We start from the raw sequence: 27,997 nt of genomic DNA on the forward strand, positions 1-27,997 counted from the left end.
TTTGTCTTTGTTAAGTTTCACTTTATCAATAAAATTACTTGAAACTCAACATCTCAGGAGGAGAAGGTATCCTGGGTTTGGGAGGAGATAAAGGAGAAGAAGACATCCTGGACTTGGGAGGAAATTATGGCTGGAGGCGAAAGCCTTCCGTGGAAGCAGACGCAGGGAGAGAAGGGAGGACAGCGACGATGCAGGGGTTCACGGCCACAGAGACAGCACAAGGGGTGGTCGGCCACAGAGACAGCGCAAGGGGTGGTCGGCCACAGAGACAGCGCAAGGGGTGGTCGGCCACAGAGACAGCGCAAAGGGTGGACGGCCACAGAGACAGCGCTAGGGGCGGTCGGCCACAGAGACAGCGCGAGGGGCGGTCGGCCACAGAGACAGCGCGAGGGGCGGTCGGCCACAGAGACAGCGCAAGGCGGGTCGGCCACAGAGACAGCGCAGGGGCGGTCGGCCACAGAGACAGCGCGAGGGCGGTCGGCCACAGAGACAGCGCGAGGGGGTCGGCCACAGAGACAGCGCGAGGGGCGGTCGGCCACAGAGACAGCGCGAGGGGCGGTCGGCCACAGAGACAGCGCGAGGGGCGGTCGGCCACAGAGACAGCGCGAGGGGCGGTCGGCCACAGAGACAGCGCGAGGGGCGGTCGGCCACAGAGACAGCGCGAGGGGCGGTCGGCCACAGAGACAGCGCGAGGGGTCGGCCACAGAGACAGCGCGAGGGGCGAGGCCACAGAGACAGCGCGAGGCCACAGAGACAGCGCGAGGCCACAGAGACAGCGCGGTCGGCCACAGAGACAGCGCGGGGCGGTCGGCCACAGAGACAGCGCGCGAGGCCACAGGACAGCGCGAGGGGCGGTCGGCCACAGAGACAGCGCGGGCGGTCGGCCACAGAGACAGCGCGAGGGGCGGTCGGCCACAGAGACAGCGCGAGGGGCGGTCGCCCACAGAGACAGCACAATGGGTGGTCGGCGGAGCCGAGGAATGAGCCAGAGACCGTCAGGGAGTCGAAGGAGGAACTTGATTCCTGGAGAGAGACGGTGGTGATGAGAGTGCTGCAAAGCTGGCGTGGGCGTGCGGAGGAGCGAGACACCAGTCCGGTGTCATCTGCACCAGTTTCACGCATCTTGCCTCCAGTGCACCTCCCCAGTCCGGTAAGTCCTGTGCCTGCTCTCCGTACTCGCCCTGATGTACGCTTCCACAGCCCAGTACGTCCTGTGCTAGCTCCCCGCACCCTGCCGTGCGTATTGTGTCATTGTTCCAGTAGAAGTTGTGCCGGTTCTACGCACCAGGTCTCCAGTGCGCCTCCACAGCCCAGTATGTCCTGTGCCTCCTCCTCGCATTCTCCCTGAGTGCGTGTCCCCAGTCCGGGACGTCCTGTGCCTGCTCCTCACACTCTCCCTCAAGTGCACCTTCCCAGTCAGGTACGTCATGTGCCTTCTCCCCGCACTCGCCCTGAAGTGTGTGTCACCAGTCCGGTACCACCAGTGCCACCCCCACGCACCAGGCTTCCTGCGACGATCCCCAGTCCAGAGATTCAGGCGACGGTTCCCAGTCCAGAGATTCAGGCGACGGTTCCCAGTCCAGAGATTCAGGCGACGGTTCCCAGTCCAGAGATTCAGGCGACGGTTCCCAGTCCAGAGATTCAGGCGACGGTTCCCAGTCCAGAGATTCAGGCGACGGTTCCCAGTCCAGAGATTCAGACGACAGTTCCCAGTCCAGAGATTCAGACGACAGTTCCCAGTCCAGAGATTCAGACGACAGTTCCCAGTCCAGAGATTCAGACGACGGTTCCCAGTCCAGAGATTCAGACGACAGTTCCCAGTCCAGAGATTCAGGCGACGGTTCCCAGTCCAGAGATTCAGGCGACGGTTCCCAGTCCAGAGATTCAGGCGACAGTTCCCAGTCCAGAGATTTAGTGACGGTTCCCAGTCCAGAGCTTCCGGCGAAAAACATCACATCCACATGATGTCTTGCAGTTTGTTTTAATGAGCAATGAGTCATGTCTTGCAGGAGAATGACATATACACACATACACATATACACACATACATATATACACACACACGCAGGCAGGCAGGCACACACACTATTTTGTCTCTCTCCGTCTCTCTCTCCCATCCCCTCCTCCCCTATCTATTTCTGTGTTCCCTTACTAGTCATCCTGTGTGAAACCATCCCAGACAGGTCCTGTCAGTCCAGGTAATGGGGGGTGATCAGCAAGGCTTGATCCAATTACACTATACGGCTAGGGGGCCGACAGGAGGAGGCTGAGAAGGGCTGAGGGGAGACAGGAGGAGGCTGAGAGGGGGAGACAGGAGGAGGCTGAGAGTGGGAGAGGAGGGAGGCTGAGAGGGGAGACAGGGGAGGCTGAGAGTGGGAGACAGGGGAGGCTGAGGGGTAGTGGAGACAGGAGGAGGCTGAGGGGGAGACAGGGGGAGGCTGAGAGGGGAGACAGGAGGGGTGGCTGAGAGGGGGGAGACAGGAGGAGGAGGCTAAGAGGGGGAGACAGGGAGGCTAGGTTGAGAGGGGAGTCAGGAGGAGGCTGAGAGGGGAGACAGGAGGAGGCTGAGAGGGGAGACAGGAGGAATTTGGGGAGCCTAAGAGGGGGAGACAGAGGAGGCTGAGGGGGAGACAGGGGGAGGCTGAGAGGGGAGACAGGAGGAGGCTAAGAGGGGGAGATAGGGGTAGGTTGAGAGGGGAGTCAGGAGGAGGCTGGGAGGGGAGTCAGGAGGAGGCTGAGAGGGAAGACAGGAGGAGGCTGAGAGGGGAGATAGGAGGAATTTGGGGAGGGGGGAGGCTAGAGAGTGGGGGGAGACAGGAGGAGGCTAGACAGGAGAGGGGGAGACAGGGGAGGCTGAGAGGGGAGACAGGAGGAGGCTAAGAGGGGGGGGAGGAGGGGAGGTTGAGAGGGGAGAGGAAGAAGGAGGTTGAGGAGGAGGCTAAGAGTGGGGGTGTAGGAGACAGGAGGAGGCTAAGAGGGGGACAGAGACAGGGGGGGGAGAGGTTGAGAGGGGAGACAGGAGGAGGCTGAGGGGGAGACAGGGTGTTAGAAGAGACAGGAGGAGGATGAGGGGGAGACAGGGGGAGGGCTGAGGGGGGAGACAGGGTGTAGGGAGAGACAGGAGGAGGCTGAGAGGAGACAGGAGGAGACTGAGGGGGGAGAGATAGGAAGAGACTGAGAGGGGAGACAGGGGAGACTGAGGGGGAAGACAGGGGGGCTGAGGCTGATGGGGGGAGACAGGAGGAGGCTGAGGGGAGAGACAGTGTGAGGGGAGAGAAGGGAAGGCTGAGGGAAAGACAGGAGGAGGCTGAGGGGGAGACATGCTGAGGGGGAGACTGAAGGGGAGACTAGAGGAGGCTGAGGGGGAGACAGGGTGAAGGAAGAGACAGGAGGCTGAGGGGAAGACAGGGGGAGGCTGAGGGGGAGACAGGGTGTAGGGAGAGACAGAAGGAGGCTGAGAGGGAGATAGGAAGAGACTGAGAGGGGGAGACAGGCTGAGGGGGGAGGCTGATGGGGAGAGAGGAGGCTGAGGGGGAGACAGGGGGAGGCTGAGCTGAGGGGAGACTAGAGGATGCTGAGGGGGAGACAGGGTGAAGGAAGAGACAGGAGGAGGCTGAGGAGGAGACTGAAGGGGAGACTAGAGGAGGCTGAGGGGGAGACTGGGTGAAGGAAGAGACAGGAGGAGTCTTCTGAGGCAGTCCCAAATGGCACCCAATTCTCTATATAGTGCACTACTTTTGACCCGAGCCCAGAAGTAGTGCAGCATGTAAGGAATGGGGAGCCATTTTGGACATAAGGAGTCTGTCTGACACAAGCTGGGGGAACTGGAGTTCTTCCCCACAGAGACCCAGAGGAGGTGTTGTTGGGAGGCAGCTCCCTAACAGGTAACAGGGGACACCAACTGGCCAGGATGGTTAATGGTTGACTCCGGAGGACTTGGTTGGGATTTGTGTGTGTGTCTAATCTGCCTGCCTAACCTGCCTGCCAGCATCCATCTCTCTCTGTGTGTAGTGCAGTAGTGTGACTGTGATAAATGCTAGCTCATCCCTGTACATTACCACAGTCAGCACGGCCTCCTCCTGTCCGGCTCTGTTCTCAGGGTCCCTGCTCTCTTGCTCTCCCCTGCACCCTTCAGCCCATTAGGCCTGTGCCCCATCAGACAGCCCAGCCATGCATGAGATGGACTCTGTAATACAAATTGTCAGCACCACTTACTGCCAGGAAGCAAACATGACAGCGATTAATTGCAAACCCTCAGGGTGTAGGGATGTACTCCCGACAACCAGGAGTGCCTTGAACCCACTTTACTGGGTTCAAAAATCCATGACATAGTGATATCAGATCAATCTCCGGTATCATGCTTAATTACACCAACAGAAAATACATTAAGCGGCAGAATATGGAGAATGAACAGAGTATTTCCTCAAGACCACGAAATGAATTAAATACATAAACGAAAAACCAAAACTTTACCAATACAAATGTAAACAGAGGACAGGGAAAAGCCGACCCACGATATAATTGTCAATGCTTTCAAGGCGTACATGAGAGTAATGATAATCTCGTAAATTAAATCTGAGTTAGAATAATCAAAGAAAGAAAACAACTATTTTAGAGAAAGCCATGTAAAGAAGAAAATACAACTTCTGCACTGAAGCAGGAATATGATCTTTTTCTTTTGAAGAGAGCCAACAACTACAGGTTAAACTCAACTAGAGTACACTACTTAATGGCTAATACATCTGATAAACATCTTGCAGCACTGACAAAACAAATACACGCCAATTCAGTTTTTATTTTAAAATAGAAAGATTCAAATTCCTAAATTAGAAACAACGACACGATTAATGACAATTTTAAAAGCTTATATAAAAATCTCTATAAATCAGAATTAAACAATATTGGGACTGATCCCACAGCTGTCTTAGACTCAACGACCCTGAAGCTATTATCAGCAAACAAATAAGAATCACTGAAAACAGAGATGACCTAAAAAGTAAATATTAGATACTGTTAAAAGCATTTGCACTGACAGCTCGTCCCATAGAATTCTATTGAACATTTTGGGACAAAGCAGTGCCCCTATTTACATAAACACCCATCACTCAATTGAGTGTTTCTTAGTTCCATGTATCAAACAGTTATTTTACTTATATTACTGTAAAACCAGGGAAATCTGAAGAGTTGCCTGCTGATTACAGACCCATAAGTTTAATAAATTGTGACAATAAAATAATGGCAAAGCCCATAAGCAATATAATGTCAAAAGTCTTACCAGAGTTTATACAGGACATATCAATCAAACAGGGTTCATAAAAAATAGACACTTACAAACAAATACAATAACATGTTTCATTTTAATACAATACACTAAAAACAAGATCTAGATTTATCAATAATATCTGTGGATGCCAAAAATGCTTTCGACCATCTTTTCTACGCAAAACTTTGGAAGCTTTCAACTTTCCAACTGAAATAATACATTTTATAAAACTATTATATAAATGTCCTAAAGCAAAAACACACACACATAATACATGAACTGATGAAACTGCTTTAGAAAGAAGCACAAGACAGGGATGTCCTCACTCCCCCCTCCTGTTTGCACTGGCAATTGAACCGCTTGCAGAAAGAATTAGACAGGACCCAAACGTAACAGGTATCAGTATTGATAAACATCAATATAAACTAAACGTTTTTTCAGATGATCTCCTGAAATGTATCAACTTACCATCAAGGACTTTTACTTGCGACATTAAATACACTAAAGAGTGACAATGGTATATATTGAAGATGTGCATGCACCTCCCCTGAATCTTTTTACATGTCTATTTTCAAAGGATAAAGCTAAGAATAGTAACAACTTCATAGTTAAGAACACTTTAACAATATGAAAGAAAATGAATCAGATTCTATTAGAACCAACATCACTGCCATAAAATTCAACCCTATGGAACCATCCTTGGATAGCTTTTCAGAATGCACTAATAAATTGGTCCACATAGAAAACTAAAGGCATAGAAACTGTAAATGACTTGGTAACAAGAAATACATTTATTTCTATGACAGAAATAACAATCTATTTGGGATTGACCAATGTAGATATTTTCAAATACATGCAACTTAAGTTTCATATCAAGAATTGCCTATTTGAAATATTTTGCACATCAGAACAATCTTGAGGGAATCTTATTTGAGTCAGAAAATAATGTTCAAATGAGCCTATCCAACTGACAATCTGCTGGAATAAATAACTGATATTGGCACTGTCTTAAGTGTAATATAACAATGACTCAATAATCTATGCCTTCTGGAAATGCTATAAAGTCCAAAAGTTATGAGCGGAGTTAGAAAGTTGTCTGTCAGAAGTATTACAAGGTACTTTTGATGTGTCTGCATATTTCAAGACATGGCATGTGATGATGCAATGAGAACACTTTTCTTGTCAATCATCTTTTTTTTTTTAAGTATACTTAAAAACTGGAAATCAACCAATCCTCCACCGTTAACACAATGGAAAAGTCAAATGCTTTATTATCTAAATGTTGAAAGTGTGAGCGATGGAGAGGAACAAAATGATCCAGTTTGAGGCCATGTGACGGAGAGTGACGTGGGCACGGGAGATGGGAGTGTGAGCAGGTGGGTCTGGGCAGGGGTTATTTACATTTACATTTAAGTCATTTAGCAGACGCTCTTATCCAGAGCGACTTACGATGTAGATGTTTGCGTGCGTCTGTATGTTGTCATTTGTGTGTGGATGTTTTGTATCGTTAATAAAATATATAGTAAAACATAAATAAATAACCCATGGATTGAGGGAGGGAGGGAGGGAGGGAGGGAGGGAGGGAGGGAGGGAGGGAGGGAGGGTGGGAGGGAGGGAGGGAGGGTGTGGAGGAGGAGAAGGAGGCAAGGGCAGCATGTAGTAGTTAAGAAGCCATTTCCCGCCGTTCTTGCATTAAAAGTCTCGACAGGGCCAATTAGGGGATAAAGTGAGAAACGTCCTGACTCATTAGCTACTGATGGAGAGGGGATGGTGCCGGTCAGTGACAGACAGGGGAGGACAGAGGAGTGTGTGTGTGTGTGTGTGTGTGTGTGTGTGTGTGTGTGTGTGTGTGTGTGTGTGTGTGTGTGTGTGTGTGTGTGTGTGTGTGTGTGTGTGTGTGTGTGTGTGTGTGTGTGTGTGTGTGTGTGTGTGTGTGTGTGTGTGTGTGTGTGTGTGTGTGTGTGTGTGTGTGTGTTATTAGCCCATACAAACATTGAATTGGGCCTTACTGTTATTAGCCCATACAAACATTGAATTGGGCCTTACTGTTATTAGCCCATACAAACATTGAATTGGGCCTTACTGTTATTAGCCCATACAAACATTGAATAACAGATTCATTACATGGAACACCAGATAGTCTCCCAATAAATGTAAAGGAAGTTTGTTCTGAAGTGTCAGTCCTACATCTGAGAGATATAAGTTAGATCATGTACATTTTACATGTATTTAAACCCTTATTTTTGTCACAAAACCATCTCCATACAGTATATACAACTACATACTTTCAAACTGTTGGGACGCTACAGACAGAAGTTGGCAGATCGGCTGTATCGTGGGGCTGCAGAAATCGGCTCTAGCGGGTTATTAATCACAAACAGTGGAAGGGGAATTCCAAATCATGAGAAACAGTTCACACGTGAAGTTAAAAGTTTGGGGAAATGTTGTTGTAATCGTTGATGCCTAACCTTGGTTTTCTACTCAGCATCCAAGTCTGTGTTGATGACCGTTCCAAAGCAGGCAACTCACCCAGCAGCCACAGTCAGTAGGCATGACTTTTCAAAACTCAGGCAGTGCTTGTTAAAATGCTGTTGTCTTTTCAGCTGGCTGCATGTGATCACGTTATAATAGATTTAGACGCCTACAACCATTAAATAGACTAGACCGATGTCTATGGCAAATGCATGGGGAATGGATATATGACTGTCTGTAGTCTTACGAAATGATCTGCCAGTGTGTGGTCTACTGGGTGTGTGGTCTACTGGGTGTGTGGTCTACTGGGTGTGTGGTCTACTGGGTGGGTGGTCTACTGGGTGTGTGGTCTACTGGGTGTGTGGTCTACTTGGTGTGTGGTCTACTGGGTATGTGGTCTACTGGGTGTGTGGTCTACTGGGTGTGTGGTCTACTGGGTGTGTGGTCTACTGGGTGTGTGGTCTACTGGGTGGGTGGTCTACTGGGTGTGTGGTCTACTGGGTGGGTGGTCTACTGGGTGTGTGGTCTACTGGGAGAATGAAGTTACCTTCAAAACTGCTTGCTGCATACCTCCTGTGTGTGAGCATACCTATATTGTAAATTGTATTTTATTTGGCTGGCTGGGAGTAAAGAAACAATTACATGGTGATAATAAATGGCAAATCAATACTCTGCATAATCCTATTATTTGTAGTGACATCTCTGCAGATTATGAAAAATAAATCAATACTCTGCATAATCCTATTATTTGTAGTGACATCTCTGCTGATTATGAAAAATAAATCAATACTCTGCATAATCCTATTATTTGTAGTGACATCTCTGCTGATTATGAAAAATAAATCAATACTCTGCATAATCCTATTATTTGTAGTGACATCTGCTGATTATGAAAAATAAATCAATACTCTGCAAATCCTATTATTTGTAGTGACATCTCTGCTGATTATGAAAAATAAATCAATACTCTGCATAATCCTATTATTTGTAGTGACATCTCTGCTGATTATGAAAAATAAATCAATACTCTGCATAATCCTATTATTTGTGGTGACATCTCTGCTGATTATGAAAAATAAATCAATACTCTGCATAATCCTATTATTTGTAGTGACATCTCTGCTGATTATGAAAAATAAATCAATACTCTGCATAATCCTATTATTTGTGGTGACATATCTGCAGATTATGAAAATTAAAGCAATTAATTTCAACTTTTTTTAAATCAATATAGGAATTTTGACAAACGTTTATAGGCCTACTGTATGTACTCTATCTGGCTACTTTAGAGAATGCATTAAAGGCATTTATCATAGCAGGATCTGAATATGTTTTATGAAAGCAATCCCAACTAAACTGACAAGTGTTTACACTAAATAATATCAGAATAACTATGTTTTGCTTGTGTCATGTCGTTTATATTTGGCATAGAACATTTTTGGACCCTCTCTGTCCAGATGTTCAGTTTTACATCTTGGTCTCATTCAATGTCCCCATTTATTTACTTAGAAAATCTTATTTAATGTGCACATGAACACGTTTCATTGATGGCATTTTATTGAAATGAAATATGTGTAAAGTAAATTGAAACATATTTGAAAGAAAGCAAGCAGGAAATAATCAGCAATGGGATGCTGTGAACGGACACCAATCTGTGTTCTCCTCTCTCCGTCAGCAGAGGGCAGCGTAGTCCTACTCTTCTCAAGATGTGCAATGACAGACGCATCACTTCTTCTGATCATATCACGCAGTGTTAGCGCTCAGTTAATGCATCATTAAGAGCATATTCTCCCCTCTTTCCAATTGACATTTTATGATTAAGTAGAAAGCAACAGATACCATTTATAAGAAGGGGCTAGAAGCGTCTTATATGGTGAGCTACCGAGTGGATAGGACAGGCAAGCCCCATACTATGTGGAGGACTTCATTCTTCCTGCTGCCGCGGATATGGCTGGGACAATGCTGGGGGAAAGGCCTAAAAATATATACAGACAATGAGTTCATCAAACAACACTGTTTCACGATGCATCAGTGACATGGCAGGAGATGTGTGGAAACAATTACTGCTTCGCATACAAGCCAGTGAATTCTATGCGTTACGGCTGGATGAGTCAACAGACGTGGCGGGACAGGCACAGCTCCTGGTATGTCTGTTATGTTTATGGGGGGTCAATTAAGGAAGACATCCTCTTCTGCAAATCACTGGAAACCAGGACAACCGAAAAGGATTTGATAAAGTACTTGACAACACAAACAACTGGATTCCTTATCCCTTTCATGCCCTGCCTTATAGTCCACATCTGAACAAGAGAGCCTCATCGAAATTGCAACAAGCGGTTGTGTGAAAATTGAATTTATTCAGAAACCACTGCCAGATTTCCTGCCTTGGCAAATCGCGCTGTTAAGACACTGATGCCCTTTGCAACCACGTACCTATGTGAGAGTGGATTCTCAGCCCTCACTAGCATGAAAACTAAATACAGGCAGACTGTGTGTTTAAGACTGAGACTCTCTCCAATACAACCCAACATTACAGAGTTATGTGCATCCGTTCAAGCACACCCTTCTCATTAACCTGTGGTGAGTTATTCACCATTTGAGCAGGGCACAAATAATAACATGATAATAATCAATCATTTTGCTCTTTATTTAGCCATCTTACATATACAACTTTACTTGTTCATCAAAAACTCACTCATTCTCATGTTTAATAAATGTATTGTATAGTGTGTGTGTGTGTGTGTGTGTGTGTGTGTGTGTGTGTGTGTGTGTGTGTGTGTGTGTGTGTGTGTGTGTGTGTGTGTGTGTGTGTGTGTGTGTGTGTGTGTGTGTGTGTGTGTGTGTGTGTGTGGCAGGCTTACAATGATGGCAAAAAAACAAACATTTGAGAGTGTGCTGACTCTGGTGCAAGAGGGGGTACAGCTGACCCTGGTGCTAGAGGGGGTACGCAGCTGGAGGTTGAATGTTTGAAGGGGTACGGGACTATAAAAAGTTTGGAAAATACTCAAAACAAGTTTGGTGTGTCCAAACTTTTGACTGGTACTGTACATAGACTACAGGACCAAAAGTATGTGGTAAATTCATTCCAAAACCATGGGCATTAACATGGAGTTGGTCCACCCTTTGCTGTGATAACAACCTCCACTCTTCTGGGAAGGCTTTCCAATAGATGTTGGAACAAGGCTGCGGGGACTTGGTTCCATTCAGCCACAAGAGCATTAGTGAGGCCGGGCACTGATTGTGGGCGATTTAAGCCGTGCTCGCAGTCGGCATTCCAATTCAACCCAAAGGTGTTCGATGGGGTTGAGGTCAGGACTCTGTAGAGGCCAGTCAAGTTCTTCCACACCGATCTCGACAAACCATTTCTGTATGGTCCTTGTCTTGTGCACAGGGACATTGTCATGCTGAAACAGAAAAGGGCCTTCCTCAAACTGTTGGCACAAAATTGGAAGTACAGAATCGTCTAGAATGTCATTGCATGCTGCAGTATTAAGATTTCCCTTCACTGGAACTAAGGAGCCTGAACCATGAAAACAGCCCCAGACCGTTATTCCTCCTCCACCAAACTTTACAGATGGCACTATGTATTGGGGCAGGTAGTGTTCTCCTGTCATCTGCCAAACACAGATTTGTCCATCACACTGCCAGATGGCGAAGAGTGATTCACAACTCCAGAGAAAATGTTTCCGGGTTCCACTGGGTCCAATGGCAGAGAGCTTTACACCACTCCAGCTGATGCTTGGCATGGCACATGGTGATCTTAGGGTTGTGTGCGGCTGCCTGAGTCCAATGGCAGAGAGCTTTACACCACTCCAGCTGATGCTTGGCATGGCACATGGTGATCTTAGCTGATGCTTGGCATGGCACATGGTGATCTTAGGGTTGTGTGCAGCTGCCTGAGTCCAATGGCAGAGAGCTTTACACCACTCCAGCTGATGCTTGGCATGGCACATGGTGATCTTAGGGTTGTGTGCAGCTGCCTGAGTCCAATGGCAGAGAGCTTTACACCACTCCAGCTGATGCTTGGCATGGCACATGGTGATCTTAGGGTTGTGTGCAGCTGCCTGGCAAATTTCATGAAGCTCCCGACAAACAGTTTTTGTCCTGATGTTGCTTCCAGAGGCAGTTTGGAAATTCGATAGCGAGTGTTGCAACCGAGGACAGCACTCCGTGGTCCCGTTCTGTGAGCTTGTGTGGCCTACCACTTCGCGGCTGAGCCGTTGTTGCTCCTAGACGTTTCCACTTAACAATATCAGCACTTCCAGTTGACCGGGGCAGCTCTAGCAGGGCAGACATTTGATGAACTGACTTGTTGGAAAAGTGACATCCTATAACGGTGCCACATTACAAGTCACTGAGCTCTATTTTATACACCTGTCAGCATCAGGTGTGACTGAAATGTCCGAATTCACTCATTTGAAGGGGTGTCCACATACTTTTGTATATATAGTGTTTCTACCTCAGTGACCTCGTATCCCTGCACATCGACTCAGTCCTGGTATCTCATGTATAGTATATAGCCAAGCTATCATTACTCATGGTGTATTTATTCCTTGGGTTATTATTATTTAAAAATATATGTTTTCTCTCTCTGCATTGTTGTGAAGTAAGTACGCATCAGAGCATCTCAGAGCATAGATAGCACAGAATACAGTATGTGCATATGAAATGAGTAATGCAAGATATGTTAACATTATTAGTGACTAGTGTTCCATTTATTTAAGTAGCCAAGTAGTTCAAGTATGTGTATGTAGGCAGCAGCCTCTCTGTGCTAGTGGTGGCTATTTAACAGTTGATGGCCTTGAGATAGAAGCGGTTTTTCAGTCTCTCGGTCCCCGCTTTGATGCACCTGTACTGACCTCGCATTTTGGATGACAGCGTGGTGAACAGGCAGTGGCTCAGGTGGTTGTTGTCCTTGATGATCTTTTTGTCCTTCCTGTGACATCGGGTGCTGTAGGTGTCCTGGAGGGCGCACCTGTGACGCTCCTCTTTGAACTGACCGCCGTCCGACCAACTGAATAACACAGTTTCCTTGTAACAATAAATCCATAGCCCTTACAGACAATTTAGTGTGGTGTGTGGGTGGGTGGGTGAATGGATGTGTGGGTGTGTGCATGCATGGGTGGATGGATGGTTGGGTGGGTGGCATGGAGTGCGTGTGCGTGTGCGTGTGTGTGTGTGACATCGAAGTGCTCTGTTGTCAGTATGCTTGAGAATTCCAATGCATTGTGAGTTATGTAAAGGATCAAAGGACATCAGTGGTAAAAAATGAAATAAAGTGTTTATTATGAAATGCTAAGTATCAGATACATCAGATAAACACATGAAGAACTTTAAAAAAAGGAGTGGGGGAGAGAGGAGAGAAGGAGAGAGAGAAGGAGAGAGAGAAGGAGGGAGAGAAGGAGAGAGAGAAGGAGAGAGAGAAGGAGGGAGAGAAGGAGAGAGAGAAGGAGAGAGAGAAGGAGGGAGAGAAGGAGAGAGAGAAGGAGAGAGAGAAGGAGAGAGAGAAGGAGAGAGAGAGGAGAGAGAGAAGGAGAGAGAGAAGGAGAGAGAGAAGGAGAGAGAGAGAGGAGGGAGAGAAGGAGAGAGAGAGAAGGAGAGAGAGAAGGAGGGAGAGAAGGAGGGAGAGAAGAAGGAGAGAGAGAAGGAGGGAGAGAAGGAGAGAGAGAAGGAGGGAGAGAGAGAAGGAGAGAGAGAAGGAGAGAGAGAAGGAGAGAGAGAAGGAGAGAGAGAGGAGAGAGAGAGAGAGAGAGAGAAGGAGAGAGAGAAGGAGGAGAGAGAAGAGAGAGAGAAGGAGAGAGAGAAGGAGAGAGAGAGAAGGAGAGAGAGAAGGAGAGAGAGAAGGAGAGAGAGAAGGGAGAGAGAGAAGGAGAGAGAGAAGGAGGGAGAGAAGGAGGGAGAGAGAGAAGGAGAGAGAGAGAGGAGGAGAGAGAGAAGGAGAGAGAGGAGAGAGAGAGAGGAGAGAGAGAAGGAGGGAGAGAAGGAGGGAGAGAGAGAAGGAGAGAGAGAAGGAGAGAGAGAAGGAGGAGAGAGGGAGAGAGAGAAGAGAGAGAGAAGGAGAGAGAGAAGGAGAGAGAGAAGGAGGGAGAGAGAAGGAGAGAGAGAAGGAGGGAGAGAAGGAGGAGAGAGAGAGAAGGAGAGAGAGGAGGGAGAGAGAGAAGGAGAGAGAAGGAGAGAGAGAAGAGAGAGAGAGAAGGAGAGAGAGGAGAGAAGGAGAGAGAGAAGGAGAGAGAGAAGGAGAGAGAGAAGGAGGGAGAGAAGGAGAGAGAGAAGGAGAGAGAGAAGGAGAGAGAGAGGAGAGAGAGAGGGAGAGAGAGAAGGAGAGAGAGAAGAGAGGAGAGAGAAGGAGAGAGAGAGAGGAGGAGGGAGAGAGGAGGAGAGAAGAGAAGGAGAGAGAGAAGGAGGGAGAGAAGGAGGGAGAGAAGAAGAGAGAGAGAAGGAGAGAGAGAAGGAGAGAGAGAGAGAAGGAGAGAGAGAAGGAGAGAGAGAAGGAGAGAGAGAAGGAGAGAGAAGGAGAGAAGGAGAGAGAAGGAGGGAGAGAAGGAGAGAGAGAAGGAGAGAGAGAGGAGAGAGAGAAGGAGAGAGAAGGAGGGAGAGAAGGAGGGAGAGAAGGAGGAGAGAAGGAGGGAGAGAGAGAAGGAGAGAGAGAAGGAGGGAGAGAAGAGAGAGAAGAGAGGAGAGAGAGAAGGAGAGAGAGAAGGAGAGAGAGAGAGAGAGGAGAGAGAGAAGGAGAGAGAGAAGGAGGGAGAGAGAAGGAGGGAGAGAAGGAGAGAGAGAAGAGAGAGAGAGAGAGAAGAAGGAGAGAGAGAAGGAGAGAGAGAGGAGGGAGAGAGAGAGGAGAGAGAGAAGGAGAGAGAAGAGAGAGGAGAGAGAGAAGGAGGGAGAGAAGGAGGGAGAGAGAGAAGGAGAGAGAGAAGAGAGAGGAGAGAGAGAAGGAGGGAGAGAAGGAGGGAGAGAGAGAAGGAGAGAGAGAGAGAGAGAGAGAGAGAGAGGGAGAGAGAGAAGGAGGGAGAGAAGGAGGGAGAGAGAGAAGGAGAGAGAGAGAGAGAGAGAGAGGGAGAGAGAGAGAGGAGAGAGAGAGAGAGAGAAGGAGAGAGAGAGAAGGAGAGGAGAAGAGAGAGAGAGAGAGAAGGAGAGAGAGAAGGAGAGAGAGAGGAGAGAGAGAGAGAGAGAGAGAGAGAGAGAAGGAGGGAGAGAAGGAGGGAGAGAGAGGGAGAAGGAGAGAAGAGAGAGGAGGAGAGAGAAGGAGAGAGAGAGAGAGGAGGAGAGAGAGAGGAGAGAGAGAGAGAGGAGAGAGAAGAGAGAGAGAAGGAGAGAGAGAGAGAGAGAGAGCCGGAGAGAGAGAGAGAGAAGGAGTTTGAGAGAGAGAGAGTTAGAGAGAGAGAGAGAGAGAGAGAGAGAAGGAGAGAGAGAAGGAGAGAGAGAAGGAGAGAGAGAGAGGAGGGAGAGAAGAGAGAGAGAGAAGAGAGAGAGGGGAGAGAGAGAGGAGGAGAAGGAGAGAGAGAGGAGAGAGAGAAGGAGAGAGAGAGAGAAGGAGAGAGAAGACAGAGGAGAGAAGGAGAGAGAGAGCTCTCCAAAGAGAGAGAGAGGAGAGAGAGAAGGAGAGAGAGAAGAGGAGAGAGAGAGAGAGAGAGGAGGGAGAGAAAGGAGAGAGAGCACGGAAGGAGAGCGGCAGACAACTAAGAGAGAGAGAAGGAGAGGGCAGAGAGAGAGAGAGAGAGAGAGAAGGGCAGAAATCAAAGTGAGTTTGAGCCAAGACAACCACATATCCCACAGTCTGAGTTAGGCAACTTCTTTTTTCTCTGCTCAACGAGACTGAAGACGGAAACGCATTCTGATGAGAGAGAGTCCAGAACTATCCATAGCCCACTATGCAAAAGAACATACAAAACTTTATCTATCTGCAGTGGAGATTAGATAGAGACAGTTATCATTAAATACAAGGATGCAAAACTCAATACAGATCAATAGAATACAGAAATCAATTCCCAACAGCATGCCTATTTTAAACAATTTGTTTCAGAGAGAGAAGCCACATGACATTCAACTAAGAGGTTAGCAGGTTATTTTAAGATAGGTAAGACAACTGACAGTCAGGGCATTCAACTAGGTTAGGTAAATTAACCACATATCCCACAGTCAGGGCATTCAACTAAGAACATATCCCACAGTCAGGGCATTCAACTAGGATAGGTAAGACAACCACATATCCCACAGAGGTAAACAACCACATATCCCAGTCAGGGCATTCAACTAAGATAGGTAAGACAACCACATATCCCACAGAGGGCAGAAGGAAGAGAGGTCAGGGCATTCAACTAAGATAGGTAAGACAACCACATATCCACAGTCAGGGCATTCAACTAAGATAGGTAAGACAACCACATATCCCACAGTCAGGGCATTCAACTAAGATAGGTAAGACAACCACATATCCCAGTCAGGGCATTCAACTAGGAGGTAGAGACTAAGACAACCACATATCCCACAGTCAGATTCAACTAGATAGGGAAGACAACCATGGTCCCACAGAGAGGTAAGACAGGAAGAGAGATAGGTAAGACAACCACATATCCCACAGTCAGGGCAGGGCATTCAACTAGGATAGGTAAGACAACTCTTAGAGAATAGGTACAGTCAGGGCATTCAACTAAGATAGGTAAGACAACCACATATCCCACAGTCAGGGCATTCAACTAAGATAGGTAAGAGATAGAAGGTCAGGGCATTCAACTAAGAGAAGACAACCACATATCCCACAGGGGCATTCAACTAGGAGGAAGACAACCACATATCCCACAGTCAGACAACTAGGATAGAAGACAACCACATATCCCACAGTCAGGGCATTCAACTAAGATAGGTAAGACAACCACATATCCCACAGTCAGGGCATTCAACTAGATAGGTAAGACAACCACATATCCCACAGAGGGCATTCAACTAGGAGATAGGTAGAGACCGGAAGGAGAGCCACATATCCCACAGTCAGGGCATTCGGATAGGTAAGACAACCACATATCCCACAGAGGAACTAAGATAGAAGACAACCAGAGACAGATGAAGAGAGAAGGGCAGAAATCAAAGTGAGTTTGAGCCAGTCAATCCCACAGTAGGGCATCTGAGTTAAGACCTTCATTTTTCAACTCTGCTCAACGAGACAACCACATATCCCAAGTCGTTCAACTAAGATAGGTAAGACAACCACATAAACGCCTGTTGAGCGAGCGTTCTATATGAATCTTTCAACAACCTCTCTTTCTTCTGTCCACAAGGGAACTATCCATAGCCCACTATGCAAAAGAACATACAAAACTTTATCTATCTGCAAAGTGGGGATTAGATAGACTCGTAGCTTGTTCTCTTCACAGTTATCATTACAATACAAGGATGCAAAACTCAATACAGATCAATAGAATACAGAAATCAATTGGAGAACAGCATGCCTATTTTAAACAATTTGTTTCAGTTACTGACAAGAGAAGCCAATGATGGCCCACTGCTCTCCAAAGACCTCTTTCAGGTTAGCAGGTTAGGATTTAGGATAGGGTCATCTGATCCTAGATCTGTGGTTAATTACTTCCTGGTCTCTGAGGTTCTCACATTAATATTTAACATTTAGGTTTGGTCATTTAGCAGGCACTCTTATCCAGAGCAATTTACAGTCAGGGCATTCAACTAAGATAGGTAAGACAACCACATATCCCACAGTCAGGGCATTCAACTAAGATAGGTAAGACAACCACATAAGATTCAACTAAGATAGGTAAGACAACCACATATCCCACAGTCAGGGCATTCAACTAAGATAGGTAAGACAACCACATATCCCACAGTCAGGGCATTCAACTAAGATAGGTAAGACAACCACATATCCCACAGTCAGGGCATTCAACTAAGATAGGTAAGACAACCACATATCCCACAGTCAGGGCATTCAACCACAGTAGGTAAGACAACCACATATCCCACAGTCAGGGCATTCAACTAAGATAGGTAAGACAACCACATATCCCACAGTCAGGGCATTCAACTAAGATAGGTAAGACAACCACATATCCCACAGTCAGGGCATTCAACTAAGATAGGTAAGACAACCACATATCCCACAGTCAGGGCATTCAACTAAGATAGGTAAGACAACCACATATCCCACAGTCAGGGCATTCAACTAAGATAGGTAAGACAACCACATATCCCACAGTCAGGGCATTCAACTAAGATAGGTAAGACAACCACATATCCCACAGTCAGGGCATTCAACTAGGATAGGTAAGACAACCACATATCCCACAGTCAGGGCATTCAACTAAGATAGGTAAGACAACCACATATCCCACAGTCAGGGCATTCAACTAAGATAGGTAAGACAACCACATATCCCACAGTCAGGGCATTCAACTAAGATAGGTAAGACAACCACATATCCCACAGTCAGGGCATTCAACTAAGATAGGTAAGACAACCACATATCCCACAGTCAGGGCATTCAACTAAGATAGGTAAGACAACCACATATCCCACAGTCAGGGCATTCAACTAGGATAGGTAAGACAACCACATATCCCACAGTCAGGGCATTCAACTAAGATAGGTAAGACAACCACATATCCCACAGTCAGGGCATTCAACTAAGATAGGTAAGACAACCACATATCCCACAGTCAGGGCATTCAACTAAGATAGGTAAGACAACCACATATCCCACAGTCAGGGCATTCAACTAAGATAGGTAAGACAACCACATATCCCACAGTCAGGGCATTCAACTAAGATAGGTAAGACAACCACATATCCCACAGTCAGGGCATTCAACTAAGATAGGTATAGGTAAGACAACAACCACATATCCCACAGTCAGGGCATTCAACTAAGATAGGTAAGACAACCACATATCCCACAGTCAGGGCATTCAACTAAGATAGGTAAGACAACCACATATCCCACAGTCAGGGCATTCAACTTCAACTAAGATAGGTAAGACAACCACATATCCCACAGTCAGGGCATTCAACTAAGATAGGTAAGACAACCACATATCCCAGGTAAGACACACCACATATCCCACAGTCACCACATATCCCACAGTCAGGGCATTCAACTAAGATAGGTAAGACAACCACATATCCCACAGTCAGGGCATTCAACTAATAGGTAAGACAACCACATAGGGGCAAACTAAGATAGGTAAGACAACCACATATCCCACAGTCAGGGCATTCAACTAAGATAGGTAAGACAACCACATATCCCACAGTCAGGGCATTCAACTAGGATAGGTAAGACAACCACATATCCCACAGTCAGGGCATTCAACTAAGATAGGTAAGACAACCACATATCCCACAGTCAGGGCATTCAACTAAGATAGGTAAGACAACCACATATCCCACAGTCAGGGCATTCAACTAAGATAGGTAAGACAACCACATATCCCACAGTCAGGGCATTCAACTAGGATAGGTAAGACAACCACATATCCCACAGTCAGGGCATTCAACTAAGATAGGTAAGACAACCACATATCCCACAGTCAGGGCATTCAACTAAGATAGGTAAGACAACCACATATCCCACAGTCAGGGCATTCAACTAGGATAGGTAAGACAACCACATATCCCACAGTCAGGGCATTCAACTAAGGGTATAGGTAAGACAACCACATATCCCACAGTCAGGGCATTCAACTAAGATAGGTAAGACAACCACATATCCCACAGTCAGGGCATTCAACATAGGTAAGACAACCACATATCCCACAGTCAGGGCATTCAACATAGGTAAGACAACCACATATCCCACAGTCAGGGCATTCAACATAGGTAAGACAACCACATATCCCACAGTCAGGGCATTCAACTAGGATAGGTAAGACAACCACATATCCCACAGTCAGGGCATTCAACTAAGATAGGTAAGACAACCACATATCCCACAGTCAGGGCATTCAACTAAGATAGGTAAGACAACCACATATCCCACAGTCAGGGCATTCAACTAAGATAGGTAAGACAACCACATATCCCACAGTCAGGGCATTCAACTAAGATAGGTAAGACAACCACATATCCCACAGTCAGGGCATTCAACTAAGATAGGTAAGACAACCACATATCCCACAGTCAGGGCATTCAACATAGGTAAGACAACCACATATCCCACAGTCAGGGCATTCAACTAGGATAGGTAAGACAACCACATATCCCACAGTCAGGGCATTCAACTAGGATAGGTAAGACAACCACATATCCCACAGTCAGGGCATTCAACTAAGATAGGTAAGACAACCACATATCCCACAGTCAGGGCATTCAACTAAGATAGGTAAGACAACCACATATCCCACAGTCAGGGCATTCAACTATATCCCACAGTCAGATAGGTAAGACAACCACATATCCCACAGTCAGGGCATTCAACTAAGATAGGTATATCCCACAGTCAGGGCATAAGACAACCACATATCCCACAGTCAGGGCATTCAACTAAGATAGGTAAGACAACCACATATCCCACAGTCAGGGCATTCAACTAAGATAGGTAAGACAACCACATATCCCACAGTCAGGGCATTCAACTAAGATAGGTAAGACAACCACATATCCCACAGTCAGGGCATTCAACTAAGATAGGTAAGACAACCACATATCCCACAGTCAGGGCATTCAACTAGGATAGGATAGGTAAGACTAGGATAGGTAAGACAACTAGGATAGGTAAGACAACCACATATCCCACAGTCAGGGCATTCAACTAAGATAGGTAAGACAACCACATATCCCACAGTCAGGGCATTCAACTAAGATAGGTAAGACAACCACATATCCCACAGTCAGGGCATTCAACTAAGATAGGTAAGACAACCACCCATATCCCACAGTCAGGGCATTCAACTAAGATAGGTAAGACAACCACATATCCCACAGTCAGGGCATTCAACTAAGATAGGTAAGACAACCACATATCCCACAGTCAGGGCATTCAACTAAGATAGGTAAGACAACCACATATCCCACAGTCAGGGCATTCAACTAGGATAGGTAAGACAACCACATATCCCACAGTCAGGGCATTCAACTAGGATAGGTAAGACAACCACATATCCCACAGTCAGGGCATTCAACATTCAACACAACCACATCCCACAGTCAGGGCATTCAACTAAGATAGGTAAGACAACCACATATCCCACAGTCAGGGCATTCAACTAGATAGGTAAGACAACCACATATCCCACAGTCAGTCAGGGCATTCAACTAAGATAGGTAACTAGACAACCACATATCCCACAGTCAGGGCATTCAACTAGGATAGGTAAGACAACCACATATCCCACAGTCAGGGCATTCAACTAGGATAGGATAGGTAAGACTAGGATAGGTAAGACAACTAGGATAGGTAAGACAACCACATATCCCACAGTCAGGGCATTCAACTAAGATAGGTAAGACAACCACATATCCCACAGTCAGGGCATTCAACTAAGATAGGTAAGACAACCACATATCCCACAGTCAGGGCATTCAACTAAGATAGGTAAGACAACCACATATCCCACAGTCAGGGCATTCAACTAAGATAGGTAAGACAACCACATATCCCACAGTCAGGGCATTCAACTAAGATAGGTAAGACAACCACATATCCCACAGTCAGGGCATTCAACTAAGATAGGTAAGACAACCACATATCCCACAGTCAGGGCATTCAACTAGGATAGGTAAGACAACCACATATCCCACAGTCAGGATAGGTAAGACATTCAACTAAGATAGGTAAGACAACCACATATCCCACAGCTCAGGGCATCTGGGGCATTCAACTAAGATAGGTAAGACAACCACATATCCCACAGTCAGGGCATTCAACTAAGATAGGTAAGACAACCACATATCCCACAGTCAGGGCATTCAACTAAGATAGGTAAGACAACCACATATCCCACAGTCAGGGCATTCAACTAAGATAGGTAAGACAACCACATATCCCACAGTCAGGGCATTCAACTAGGATAGGTAAGACAACCACATATCCCACAGTCAGGGCATTCAACTAGGATAGGTAAGACAACCACATATCCCACAGTCAGGGCATTCAACTAGGATAGGTAAGACAACCACATATCCCACAGTCAGGGCATTCAACTAGGATAGGTAAGACAACCACATATCCCACAGTCAGGGCATTCAACTAGGATAGGTAAGACAACCACATATCCCACAGTCAGGGCATTCAACTAAGATAGGTAAGACAACCACATATCCCACAGTCAGGGCATTCAACTAAGATAGGTAAGACAACCACATATCCCACAGTCAGGGCATTCAACTAGGATAGGTAAGACAACCACATATCCCACAGTCAGGGCATTCAACTAAGATAGGTAAGACAACCACATATCCCACAGTCAGGGCATTCAACTAAGATAGGTAAGACAACCACATATCCCACAGTCAGGGCATTCAACAGGATAGATAGGTAAGACAACCACATATCCCACAGTCAGGGCATTCAACATAGGTAAGACAACCACATATCCCACAGTCAGGGCATTCAACTAAGATAGGTAAGACAACCACATATCCCACAGTCAGGGCATTCAACTAGGATAGGTAAGACAACCACATATCCCACAGTCAGGGCATTCAACTAGGATAGGTAAGACAACCACATATCCCACAGTCAGGGCATTCAACTAGGATAGGTAAGACAACCACATATCCCACAGTCAGGGCATTCAACTAGGATAGGTAAGACAACCACATATCCCACAGTCAGGGCATTCAACTAGGATAGGTAAGACAACCACATATCCCACAGTCAGGGCATTCAACTAGGATAGGTAAGACAACCACATATCCCACAGTCAGGGCATTCAACTAGGATAGGTAAGACAACCACATATCCCACAGTCAGGGCATTCAACTAAGATAGGTAAGACAACCACATATCCCACAGTCAGGGCATTCAACTAAGATAGGTAAGACAACCACATATCCCACAGTCAGGGCATTCAACTAGGATAGGTAAGACAACCACATATCCCACAGTCAGGGCATTCAACTAGGATAGGTAAGACAACCACATATCCCACAGTCAGGGCATTCAACTAAGATAGGTAAGACAACCACATATCCCACAGTCAGGGCATTCAACTAACTAAGATAGGTAAGACAACCACATATCCCACAGTCAGGGCATTCAACTAGGATAGGTAAGACAACCACATATCCCACAGTCAGGGCATTCAACTAGATAGGTAAGACAACCACATATCCCACAGTCAGGGCATTCAACTAGGAGGTAAGACAACCACATATCCCAAGAGGGCATTCAACTAAGATAGGTAAGACAACCACATATCCCACAGTCAGGGCATTCAACTAGGATAGGTAAGACAACCACATATCCCACAGTCAGGGCATTCAACTAGATAGGTAGGTAAGACAACCACATATCCCACAGTCAGGGCATTCAACTAGATAGGTAAGACAACCACATATCCCACAGTCAGGGCATTCAACTAAGATAGGTAAGACAACCACATATCCCACAGTCAGGGCATTCAACTAGGATAGGTAAGACAACCACATATCCCACAGTCAGGGCATTCAACTAGGATAGGTAAGACAACCACATATCCCACAGTCAGGGCATTCAACTAAGATAGGTAAGACAACCACATATCCCACAGTCAGGGCATTCAACTAGGATAGGTAAGACAACCACATATCCCACAGTCAGGGCATTCAACTAGGATAGGTAAGACAACCACATATCCCACAGTCAGGGCATTCAACTAAGATAGGTAAGACAACCACATATCCCACAGTCAGGGCATTCAACTAGGATAGGTAAGACAACCACATATCCCACAGTCAGGGCATTCAACTAGGATAGGTAAGACAACCATATCCCACAGATAGTTAGTAAGACAACCACATAAGACAACCACATATCCCACAGTCAGGGCATTCAACTAGGATAGGTAAGACAACCACATATCCCACAGTCAGGGCATTCAACTAGGATAGGTAAGACAACCACATATCCCACAGTCAGGGCATTCAACTAAGATAGGTAAGACAACCACATATCCCACAGTCAGGGCATTCAACTAAGATAGGTAAGACAACCACATATCCCACAGTCAGGGCATTCAACTAGGTATAGGTAAGACAACCACATATCCCACAGTCAGGGCATTCAACTATCCCACAGTCATAGGTAAGACAACCACATATCCCACAGTCAGGGCATTCAACTAGGATAGGTAAGACAACCACATATCCCACAGTCAGGGCATTCAACTAGGATAGGTAAGACAACCACATATCCCACAGTCAGGGCATTCAACTAAGATAGGTAAGACAACCACATATCCCACAGTCAGGGCATTCAACTAGGATAGGTAAGACAACCACATATCCCACAGTCAGGGCATTCAACTAGGATAGGTAAGACAACCACATATCCCACAGTCAGGGCATTCAACTAGGATAGGTAAGACAACCACATATCCCACAGTCAGGGCATTCAACTAGGATAGGTAAGACAACCACATATCCCATATCCCACAGTCAGGGCATTCAACTAGGATAGGTAAGACAACCACATATCCCACAGTCAGGGCATTCAACTAAGATAGGTAAGACAACCACATATCCCACAGTCAGGGCATTCAACTAATAGGTAGGACAAGACAATCCCACAGTCAGGGCATTCAACTACATATCCCACAGTCAGGGCATTCAACTAGGATAGGTAAGACAACCACATATCCCACAGTCAGGGCATTCAACTAGGATAGGTAAGACAACCACATATCCCACAGTCAGGGCATTCAACTAAGATAGGTAAGACAACCACATATCCCACAGTCAGGGCATTCAACTAAGATAGGTAAGACAACCACATATCCCACAGTCAGGGCATTCAACTAGGATAGGTAAGACAACCACATATCCCACAGTCAGGGCATTCAACTAGGATAGGTAAGACAACCACATATCCCACAGTCAGGGCATTCAACTAGGATAGGTAAGACAACCACATATCCCACAGTCAGGGCATTCAACTAGGATAGGTAAGACAACCACATATCCCACAGTCAGGGCATTCAACTAGGATAGGTAAGACAACCACATATCCCACAGTCAGGGCATTCAACTAGGATAGGTAAGACAACCACATATCCCACAGTCAGGGCATTCAACTAAGATAGGTAAGACAACCACATATCCCACAGTCAGGGCATTCAACTAGGATAGGTAAGACAACCACATATCCCACAGTCAGGGCATTCAACTAGGATAGGTAAGACAACCACATATCCCACAGTCAGGGCATTCAACATAGGTAAGACAACCACATATCCCACAGTCAGGGCATTCAACATAGGTAAGACAACCACATATCCCACAGTCAGGGCATTCCACAACCACATATCCCACAGTCAGGGCATATCCCACAGTCAGGGCATTCAACTAGGATAGGTAAGACAACCACATATCCCACAGTCAGGGCATTCAACTAGGATAGGTAAGACAACCACATATCCCACAGTCAGGGCATTCAACTAAGATAGGTAAGACAACCACATATCCCACAGTCAGGGCATTCAACTAGGATAGGTAAGACAACCACATATCCCACAGTCAGGGCATTCAACTAGGATAGGTAAGACAACCACATATCCCACAGTCAGGGCATTCAACTAGGATAGGTAAGACAACCACATATCCCACAGTCAGGGCATTCAACTAGGATAGGACAACCACATATCCCAGACATTCAACTAGGATAGGTAAGACAACCATATCCCACAGTCAGGGCATTCAACTAGGATAGGTAAGACAACCACATATCCCACAGTCAGGGCATTCAACTAAGATAGGTAAGACAACCACATATCCCACAGTCAGGGCATTCAACTAGGATAGGTAAGACAACCACATATCCCACAGTCAGGGCATTCAACTAGGATAGGTAAGACAACCACATATCCCACAGTCAGGGCATTCAACTAGGATAGGTAAGACAACCACATATCCCACAGTCAGGGCATTCAACTAGGATAGGATAGGTAAGACTAGGATAGGTCATTCAACTAGGATAGGTAAGACAACCACATATCCCACAGTCAGGGCATTCAACTAGGATAGGTAAGACAACCACATATCCCACAGTCAGGGCATTCAACTAGGATAGGTAAGACAACCACATATCCCACAGTCAGGGCATTCAACTAGGATAGGTAAGACAACCACATATCCCACAGTCAGGGCATTCAACTAGGATAGGATAGGTAAGACAACCAACATATCCCACAGTCAGGGCATTCAACTAGGATAGGTAAGACAACCACATATCCCACAGTCAGGGCATTCAACTAGGATAGGTAAGACAACCACATATCCCACAGTCAGGGCATTCAACTAGGATAGGTAAGACAACCACATATCCCACAGTCAGGGCAAGTAAAACCTTCCTTAAAAAATAATCTATCAGCTAAATCATAAATGATTGCTAATCACTGACCTGCTACACTAGACATGTCACTTTTCCAAAGCGTGAGACACTCAAGGTCGTTTCAATGGAATCTGAGCGACATCAGTTCAGCTCTCCTTGCTGCCCCGTACCAGCCAGTCTTGATTTGGATGTAAGCTTCTACTGAGAGAGTGCAGAAGGCCTGGATGACATTGGAGACCCTGGGAATGTAGTACACCAGGCCAGCTGTGGCATATCTGATTGGACGGTGAATGGGGAAGAAAAAATCTGAAGCATTTTTTTATTTAACCTTTATTTTGATGATGTCATGTTGGGAAACATTTTTTAAATTAAAAAGGTGTTTGGGGAACTGTTTCAACATGATCAATCTTGTATGAAAAGAGTGGGGGAGAAATCATCAGTTAAATCTTTGCAAAGTCAATTTAAAGTTTTAAGAGATGCTTCACTGGATCAAACACAGTCTAGTGTATGGACCCTTTCTCTGGGTATTTGAATCATACCCCAATACACTGGTGTGTGTACTGTGGTAGCATAACAGAGTAGACATACACATTATTGGTGGGAAGTCTCACATACATTTTCAATACCCCTGTTTCCTCATCTGACATCTGAGTGGCATGACCTGACTCAACAGTTCCACACATCTGAGTGGCATGACCTGACTCAACAGTTCCACCCATCTGAGTGGCATGACCTGACTCAACAGTTCCACCCATCTGAGTGGCATGACCTGACTCAACAGTTCCACCCATCTGAGTGTCATGACCTGACTCAACAGTTCCACCCATCTGAGTGTCATGACCTGACTCAACAGTTCCACCCATCTGAGTGTCATGACCTGACTCAACAGTTCCACCCATCTGAGTGGCATGACCTGACTCAACAGTTCCACCCATCTGAGTGGCATGACCTGACTCAACAGTTCCACCAATCTGAGTGTCATGACCTGACTCAACAGTTCCACCCATCTGAGTGGCATGACCTGACTCAACAGTTCCACCCATCTGAGTGGCATGACCTGACTCAACAGTTCCACCCATCTGAGTGGCATGACCTGACTCAACAGTTCCACCCATCTGAGTGGCATGACCTGACTCAACAGTTCCACCCATCTGAGTGGCATGACCTGACTCAACAGTTCCACCCATCTGAGGGGCATGACCTGACTCAACAGTTCCACCCATCTGAGTGGCATGACCTGACTCAACAGTTCCACCCATCTGAGTGGCATGACCTGACTCAACAGTTCCACCCATCTGAGTGGCATGACCTGACTCAACAGTTCCACCCATCTGAGTGGCATGACCTGACTCAACAGTTCCACCCATCTGAGGGGCATGACCTGACTCAACAGTTCCACCCATCTGAGTGGCATGACCTGACTCAACAGTTCCACCCATCTGAGTGGCATGACCTGACTCAACAGTTCCACCCATCTGAGTGGCATGACCTGACTCAACAGTTCCACCCATCTGAGTGGCATGACCTTACTCAACAGTTCCACCAATCTGAGTGGCATGACCTGACTCAACAGTTCCACCCATCTGAGTGTCATGACCTGACTCAACAGTTCCACCCATCTGAGTGGCATAACCTGACTCAACAGTTCCACCCATCTGAGTGGCATGACCTGACTCAACAGTTCCACCCATCTGAGTGGCATGACCTGACTCAACAGTTCCACCCATCTGAGTGGCATGACCTGACTCAACAGTTCCACCCATCTGAGCTGGAAGAGTGAAAATGCACAAG

At 46.4% G+C, this 27,997-nt stretch overlaps 1 protein-coding gene across 1 annotated transcript; it reads left to right on the forward strand.

Moving 5' to 3' along the window:
• Positions 1 to 1,042: 1,042 nt before the first annotated feature.
• On the forward strand, positions 1,043 to 27,986 carry LOC123998915 (histidine-rich glycoprotein-like). The gene is made up of 2 exons (XM_046304146.1): positions 1,043 to 1,150; positions 26,880 to 27,986. Exons 1-2 carry the CDS (start codon positions 1,043 to 1,045, stop codon positions 27,984 to 27,986), a joined length of 1,215 nt encoding a protein of 404 aa, XP_046160102.1.
• The last annotated feature ends 11 nt before the right edge of the window (positions 27,987 to 27,997 follow it).

This window comes from Oncorhynchus gorbuscha, linkage group LG16, assembly GCF_021184085.1.
Source record: "Oncorhynchus gorbuscha isolate QuinsamMale2020 ecotype Even-year linkage group LG16, OgorEven_v1.0, whole genome shotgun sequence".
Taxonomy (NCBI): Eukaryota; Metazoa; Chordata; class Actinopteri; order Salmoniformes; family Salmonidae; genus Oncorhynchus; species Oncorhynchus gorbuscha.